This window comes from Schistocerca cancellata, chromosome 7 (assembly GCF_023864275.1).
Source record: "Schistocerca cancellata isolate TAMUIC-IGC-003103 chromosome 7, iqSchCanc2.1, whole genome shotgun sequence".
Taxonomy (NCBI): Eukaryota; Metazoa; Arthropoda; class Insecta; order Orthoptera; family Acrididae; genus Schistocerca; species Schistocerca cancellata.
The window spans coordinates 171,261,354-171,270,003 of NC_064632.1; the positions used below are offsets into that span (position 1 = coordinate 171,261,354).

The 8,650-nt window shown below is 44.2% G+C and overlaps 1 protein-coding gene across 1 annotated transcript in view; it reads left to right on the forward strand.

Annotated features, from left to right (window-relative positions):
* The window catches only part of LOC126092688 (ecdysone-induced protein 74EF-like), a 262,646-nt gene extending 257,102 nt beyond the window's left edge, over positions 1-5,544 (forward strand). The window contains exon 7 of the mRNA XM_049908411.1: positions 2,393-5,544. Within this exon, the coding sequence (XP_049764368.1) occupies positions 2,393-2,889 (497 nt within the window). The 3' untranslated portion in view covers positions 2,890-5,544. The remainder of the gene's footprint in view (positions 1-2,392) is intronic.
* Positions 5,545-8,650: the final 3,106 nt, after the last annotated feature.

Here is an 8,650-nt window from a genome sequence, read left to right on the forward strand (position 1 = left end):
AATGTGCTGTTACACAACGATGCAAATAAATAGTGCTGGAACAGCGTGAGATGTTGGGTGTAAAAATTTAGCTTTGCTCTCTATAGTCGCTTCGGTATGTCCAGTTTGCTTTCGGGTTACTTTCTGTACCTGTGTACCTGTGACAAGTATAATTAGAGAATCACAGTTTGCTGCTTCGGCCAACAATCGAGGCTACACCACTCACCTTACGTTTTCGTTTTGCCTCTCTTCGTTCCTTAGCTGACTTGATCATCTGAACAAAGTACGGCGGTGACAATCTCATTTGGAAGTCTCGAGGTCTCATTTCTTTTCCATGCGTCCATATAGTTACGACCATCGCGGAGACGTGCTGGCGCCCCACAGCTCCGCACGCCCCTCTCCCACCCGCGCCCTCATGTCATGCTCCCTTGATTAATGCCCAGCCCAGGCGCTGCCCACAATTACACCGCCGCCTGCTGATTGCTAGAGTCCCCTTGGAGGCACGACACGAGGGACGCAAGAGGATCGCGTCTACAAATGAGAACGTTTCCATAGGGCCTCCGTAGCGTTCCACGCCACAAAACATACTTCTCCGGACAGGCAGGGCTTCACACAATGTTTGTCAACACACTGCTTAGATTCTCGTATGGTTACTACGTCAGGTTTGGAACTTTTGCAATGGAAATTCGATTCTAGTATTTAACTAACTTTACAGTAATACACAATAAATTAAACCGTGACTGTGCTGCTTACGTCTGTAGTGGTGTGATCATGGGTAGGTCAAGTACGATACCTGCTTTTTTATATTGTATCGCGTCTCCACGTCAGTCTTCCTAAGAACCTACCGCTTCAACGGTGAATTGTCGTATGACCCCTTGGTAGCAGATCTGCACCATGTACAGTATTCCAGAGTGATCAGTCCTGTTTGAAAGGTGGGGGGAGGGGGGGGAAGGTCACTAATACCCTCTAAGACAAAAAAGAAGAAGCACCACGAAGGAATTATCGGAACGGGACGAAAATCGATAGATGTTATGTACACGTGCAAACACGGAAAAAACTTCAGAAAAAAGTGGAATGATTTATTCGAGAGAAAGAGTTTCAGAAATTGAGCAAGTCAATATCGCATTGGGTCACCTCTGGCCCTTACGCAAGCAGTTATTTGGCTTAGCATTGATTGATAGAGTTGTTGGAGATCCCCCGAAGGGCTATCGTGCGGAATTCTGTCCTATTGGTGCGCTAGATCGTCAAAATCCCGAGCTAATTGGGGAACCCTGCCCACAATGCTCCAAACGTTCTCAATTGGGAAGAGAGACGGCAATCTTGCTGGCCAAGCTAGGGTTTGGCTAGCACGAAGACAAGCAGTAAAAACTCTCGCTGTGTGGGGGCCATCGTTAATTTGCTAAATGTAAGACTAGGGTTGGTTGCCATGAAGGGAAACAAAACGGGGCGTGGAATATCGTCGGCGTACCGCTGTGCTATAAGGATGCCGCGGATGGAAACCAAAGTGGTCCTGCTATGAAAAGAAATGGCATTCCCAGCAGGCGACAGTGAATTGGTAACCCACAGTTGCTGGGAGCATCCCCAGCTACATTTTCACAGGTCATCAGGGCTCAGTTCGACCTATGACGCAAAGCAATGGGGGAACGAGATTCGGGACTCATCACTGAAGACAATTCTACTCCAGTCAATGAGATTCCAGTGGCAGGAGACGCCCCGGGAGCAAAGGGATACCAACCAGATCGTCGCCTGCCATACGTCCCGACAGCTAAGAGTGGGGTGCCATTTCTTTTGATAGCAGGACAGTTTGATTGTCATTCGCGACACCCTTACTGCAGAGCCGCTTGTAGACGATCTTCTACGCCCCGTTTTGTAGCGCTCCATGGCAAGCCATCCTGAGCTTACACGTTCGTCGGATCTCTCCCCAATTGGCAACGTTAAGAGCATTATGGGCACTGTCCTCCATCCAGCTCGGGATTTTGACGATCTGAGGCGCCAGTTGGACAGAATTGGCACAGAATGCCTCAGGAGAACATCCAAGAACTCTGTCAATCAATACCGAGTCGAATGACTGCTTACATAAGGACCTGAGGGATGGACCAACGCGATAGTGACTTGCTCAATTTGTGAAGCTCTTCCTCCTGAATACTTCTACCGATTTCCGTCCCATTCGAATAAATCCTTCGTAGCAGTTTTTTCTTTTTTGTGTTAGTATGTTTTGCCTGATGAGCTTAGTTATTTTGTGTTGCTTCTCCAATTTTGTGACAGGCTGGGGGCCTTATCTAGCATTTGGGATTTTTTCTTATAGTGTTGATAGCTTCCTTTGCACAGGTTCTGAGCTAATGTGTCACCTCTCATGTAACCCTGGTTTCCCGTACGCCCCAAGGATGATCAAATTTTCGGATGTTTGTCGCAGGTGGGGTCATGATGGCTGACGATCGGTACCCGCAACAGCAACAGCAGCAGCAGCACGTGGGCTACGCGTGCGCCGGCGAGGACGAGGACCTGATGCTGGCCGGCGACGCCGTCGACACGCACGAGTTCGACAAGTACCTGGGGGCGCGGCTGCACGCGCACCACGCGCCGGGGCCGGAGCCCATGGACTCCAACCACAACTACCACCACCAGCAACAGCAACACCAGCAGCAGCTGCACGCCGCCTACTACGGGCAGCCCTCGGCGCTGGACGGGCTGGGCGGCCTGCTCAAGGCGGAGCCCTCCGCCGGCCTGGCCATGGCCCAGTACGACAGCCAGGCGTGCGCGCCGCAGGACTTCAGCGACCACCACCACCACGCCGCGGCCGCCGCCGCAGCAGCCGCAGCCGCCGCCGGCGCGCCGGCCCAGCACATCAAGACCGAGGACGACTTCAGCGTCATTCTGGAGAACGTGCGCAAGACCTGCTACAGCACCTGACCGGCCAGGTAGACCGACGGCCGCAGGATTCCCAGGTAGTCCTCACACAGCGGGATCTCCCAGCCTGCAGCAAACGCCGACGCGGAATCACAGCATTCTTCCCTGTCGGCTGCTGCGGCGCTGCGGGTCTCGCTGGCGAGCTGTGGAGCGTTCCCACTCGCTCGCTATACTATCAACTCCCTCCGCGAGGTAAATGTTCCTACAGACTGCAGACTGGCAGAGTGGGTGGACTAGTTTCTAGAGAACCGACGTTTGAATCCAGCAGTCTTCCATTAATGGTAACGAGCCCTATCTCTTCGGTGTCGAGTCATTTTGCGACTGAACGGTCGGAAACTGTCGCTGTGAAACGCCGCAGAACGTCCGAGAAGAAAACTAGCGCTGTCTTCGTTGTTCCAAAACGCGCGTCCCGTACAGGACTGGCCACGGACTTGAACAAAAGTTATTCGAGTGATTTTGGATGCGTGTAACACAGTGTGCTAGTTGACAATATTGACAAAGACATTAATGTATATACCGTGTACATATTTAGAAAAGAGGCTTATGGATATTTACATATACGTCCTCCGAATATATTTTAACTACTGTTAGATTTTGATGCATATTATTTACCTAAGCATTCCATAGTTTAATGAACCAAATATTTAATAAAATTTTATTGTTACGTGTAATTTTTACTGGAAACTTATATATACAAGGATTTGATGAGGTGCTACCACGCACAGGGTACTGAACTGAGAAAAGCGTATCTACGTGAGACCAACTAAGAGTAGGTAACGGATCAGGCCCGTGGCTGCAATCCCCTTGTTTTACGGCAGCCGACATACGATTTGCGCGGTCAGAATGAACGGACCTGCGCTGCGAAAAGAACATCAGTTCCGGGGGCCAAGAAGCCCTTTGGTATTCTTACAATGTACTAGCCAGCAGTTTCCTATAGCGGCTTAGGTACGTGCTCCTTTTGCTGTATGTCTGCAGGCAGACATGTTTCTCGAGCCGTTGTGGGAATCTCAGAGGGCAGCGGAGCGCACATCCGGTCAGACGCTGCCCTCCCCTTCCCGCGACCGCTCGGCAGGCGCCCACATTATCATAGCCGTACCTCTCCGATCCGTACTACCCAAAACCACTGCACTCTTCCACCTCGCAGTAACGGATTTCTTACTTGTCGCATCGTCCAAAATTCCTTCAGGGAACGTCTCCAGAGAGAGACGTTTTGCCAAATTACAGACTTCGTTCAAGCACAGTTGTCTTCCAACAACAATACATACAGGTATGAAGCAACTTAAAGCTGTGCCTTATGGAAAGAACCAACCGTGAATTTTTAAACTGAGCGAATGAGTTGAGTAAGAAGAATCTGTAGGCATATTTTTACAACTGCTGTTTATAAGAAGCGAGCGTATTCGATGTGCCTTTCCACCAAAAAATACTGGTTGATTGCTCATCACCTCACAAGTAACGTCTGGCAACTGTTGAGATGTTTGAGCACAGCAAATAGAGTGTTGTGATGAATACTGTTCAGTTGCATTCCATTGCGACTAACACAAACTGTTAAGCAGGCAATCAGGCAAATGACATGAAAGATAATCGATTTCCGAAGCTGCACAGCGTCTTCTGCCTACTGTAAGCACGAATTGTGATACCTAAGGTGGATACAGAGGCACGTAAGGCTCGTTAGTTCGGTTTATCAGTAAAACGGCGCCGAAGTGCACATTCGTACTGGCTGGACTAGCTTCTTAACGGCGCCCCTGAGCACTATTTCCACCTAGGGCGCTGAATATCGAACGAACATTCCACGAGAAGCCTTCTTTAAAAGACTCCCTTCATTTCGAACAGCCAGGTTTTCTCAGAAAGCACTGAAAAATACAGGGTAATGTTGGGAAGCTACTGAGATCCCCTAATCCAGTGAAATAAAAAAGACAATAATGGAGAAGAGATAGATTCTATTAAGTAGTGTTTTTATGAGAGAAAGTATTTTTAATAATTGTGTGAGAGAGACTAACAGACATAGTTTGTGCTCTGTTACCTTCCAGCACAGCAAGACAGTCGGAACCGAGAGAATACCTCGTTTCCTACACCTCGTGCGTGAAAGCTGGAAAGTAGCGGTGTCTCCTAGAAGTGAATCCCTCCTTGTTCGAGTGAGACACTCATTTCTAGCCTTATCGCTAGTATAAATGACGCATGTACTATTGAAAGAGAAATTAATCATGCGAGTATGTCCTGACTTAGAACATCTGCTTCAACTTTGATTTGATCTCACTTTTTAAAAGGTGAATTCTTTAATTTATTAAAAATTATTATGTTTGGGTCATCAAATGGATATTAAGTTAGTTGATGGTTATAGATTAGCTTATATTTAGATATCATAGTGATTATATGAGCAATAAAGTAATTGGCTTGTTAGGTAGAACTGTCCACAGCTAAGTTTTATTGGTAAATATTTTTGGAAAGAAAAGTCTACAATTTTTCCCTCTGTTGAGGCAGATATTTCCGTCTCACGGATAAATGTCACGTATGTCATCTAAATGATCCTCAGATCTGCACAGCAATAAAACTGTAAAAGGAAACCATAAGCTGTTTCTACATTTTACTGTTGTTAAAAATAAATGCCTGCCACGATTTATGATAAATTGTGTATAATATATTTTCTGTATATAAAGTGTATTTTCGGACTGTTTTTTAATTACGTACCTGTTACATAAATGTACCATACATATTTCAATAACATGTTATAATTCAAATAAATAAATCCGTTTAAAATATGTGTTTCTCGTGAATTCTTGATCCATAACAATCTCTGCAGATTCATCAGCGCAGCAGTGAAACGCAACGACTGACAGGGAAGGGATTGAAGGATTCCCGGTGATCAGCAACAGCAAGGCCAGACTGCTCGCATTCCGTTCATTTCAGTGACTTATTTTCACAGTTAGAAAGCAACATTCTATTGAAAGAAATGTGGAAGCAGTATGTTTTTGTGAATGATGTGAAGATTTCTATACAAATGGAGTTTGATGACAATAAAACATCCGATTTCGTTTGTATATGTGACAGTACATAAAATAAAGGGCACGTCCCAGATAGTATGCAACACAGTCGACACAATTAAGGAAAACAGACAGACACACACACACACACACACACACACACACACACACACACACACACACTCCTACAAAATTCCAGCCCCTTAAACATTTATTACACATGGTTCGAATTATTTACAATCATAGTAGTTCTGTAAGACCAATCGAATCTGAGCGCCCTAGAAGCAATGCGCCATTTGCTATGAGGATGTTCCAATAGTGTCGAATTGTAGTGATTTGTGCCTCCTACGTAGAAAATATGTCATCAAAAGGAGATACGGTAATTAAGTAATCGTCAGTACAACGATATGACTGTATTAGGGTCTTTACATAGTGCATGATATTTCCATACATTGGTGCAGGATTATGAGTCAGTACCCAAGTCGTTACAGACAAATATCGATTTCTCTTGCTTTTATTTCCAGTGTTTCAATATTAAATTTTGTAAGCGTCAAATGTCTCACTTCAGTTGAAGCCAGCAGAGGCGATTTTTGGGTCAGCGGTCAGGATGACTTCTTGATCGTGCCTTGTTAAAACATAATTTTCCTCCTTATACAATGATTTACCTAACGAACAGAAGTCTAAATCAGAACGGATTACGAAAGCAAGGAGAAATATTCTCAGCTTGACATCAAAGGACTGATCTTGAACTCAAAAACGCACTTTATTTTTCGATGTAGTTGTGCTTTACATCTACGAACTTTGTGCAATATTTTTCCAGAAAACTGATTTTATCTCTTAAGTACGACCTTGGAAGGCCAAAGCGCCTTCATTGGCATCAAAACTTATCACACACGGAGATTTCTTCAGTCTTAGTTGATGGAAGACAAAGAGTGCAATATGTATAGTATATGATGCATGTTCGCTCTTAATGTCCCTCAGTTCTGCCGTTGCCGATGTAACTCCGTGTAAAGGTGTATTTCTCTAAAGAAATTATTATTTTTTTCTTTTCAGTTCGCGTTTCATCTTACCTATTTCTGTAACTGTGGTCATACAGATTCACGCAGATGAAAGCGACTTCGTACGGTTTTTATTTTTCTTTCTGCAGCCGACCACAGATGTAAATATTGTGTGGTTTCCGCCCTACTGTATGTTCGTGGAATCTCCCCCCCCCCCCAAGCACATTACAAATATTTAAAGAACTTCATAATCATCCGAATAATTTGCCGTTTGAATGTTTGAATAAAAATGTGCTATTGCTTTCGATCACACAGTCCTTAAAAATTGAGCCAGATGACTCATTTAATGACATGCAATGTGAGTTATCCTATTATAATTATTTCCATTGATGTATGGCTTGAGTTTATCTAACACTGGACATGTTTATAAAATAAGCACTCACACAACCTCTTGATATGGGCACCACAGTACAACTTATGTTGAATGGGCTGACTTTATTTTGTACAGAGCTGATGTTGACTTGTTTCACGGAAACTGGAAGCCAACAATCCTGCTTTACTGAAACGGCAGCCTATCCTCGTGACATACGGTAAATTTCCGAATGGAAGAAGTGTGTTTCTTCAGTATCAATTACATCCATTGTGACGTCTGAAATACAAGATTTTAAATTGACAGGCATAATAAATCACTGTTTGCAAATTAATTTTCACTGTCACTTAGGTATTTTCTGATCACTTTTTATGTCAGTCCAGTAACTACACAGCATGTCATTGCTCACGTTAGCCACTTGCAGTTCCCATCATGGAGATGGAGATCATTGCTTGCAGCGACTACCGACTGTAACCCCAAATGATTCAGTACGAAAGCTGACTTGTAGTAACAACTCACGGTACACAAAACGTGATGTTCAAGATATAGCAATACTTACCTTCACCATAATTGCAGTTTTTTTAACTATATGATCACGAACAACTGACCCACAGCTGGGCGAAGACAAGAAAATGCAGGAGAACGTATACTACTGTCCAGCGAGGATTGTGATGGGACGCCAGAGTTCAGTAACCAGCAGTAAACCTCGTGGTTCCGATAGCACTCCCATGAAATTCTAGATAGTCGACCTGAAAGAAGTGGAATAGCGTGTTAGCCGCTGGTATACAAACGGTGAAAGTCATATGGGATCGTCCTACAATAAAGGCATCATGCAGGACGTTAAAGGCTACTCTCAGTATTTCATGAATCTGCAATTACACGTAAGCATAGAGGCACACTGCATTCTTGGTAACAAACTGCAGACAAAAATTAGCTACCGCTCACCTGGAAATCAATAAATTATCTCAATACGTTTCACAATATTTCTGAATCAAGATTTACTTTCCTGCCACTAAATCTGAACCTTTCCTCACAGATGAAAACAAATCTTTCGATGTCAAACACGTGAAAACATTGATGTTGCTTTAATATGTACAAATTCCTTTAACAGCGTACTCGGAAGATTCAGTGAAGTACACACAGCTAACAGGGATATACTCACAGTCAGGTAAACACAAAAAAGAGTGCGGGAAAAGATGAAAATGGAAGTTCAACCAAAAAGTAGAAATAAAAACACCTGGTGTAAAATTTACTTATGAACACAGGAGTCGGTAAGACTTTCTAGTATCTGCATTTATAGTGAAATAGTGTACAGGAAAACATTCAGCATCAGACGCTACTTCCTTAACATCTTCACTAAAGTAGTTGAATTGTTAACTTGATACTTTCAAATTTCATCACGGCGTAATGTTGATCGT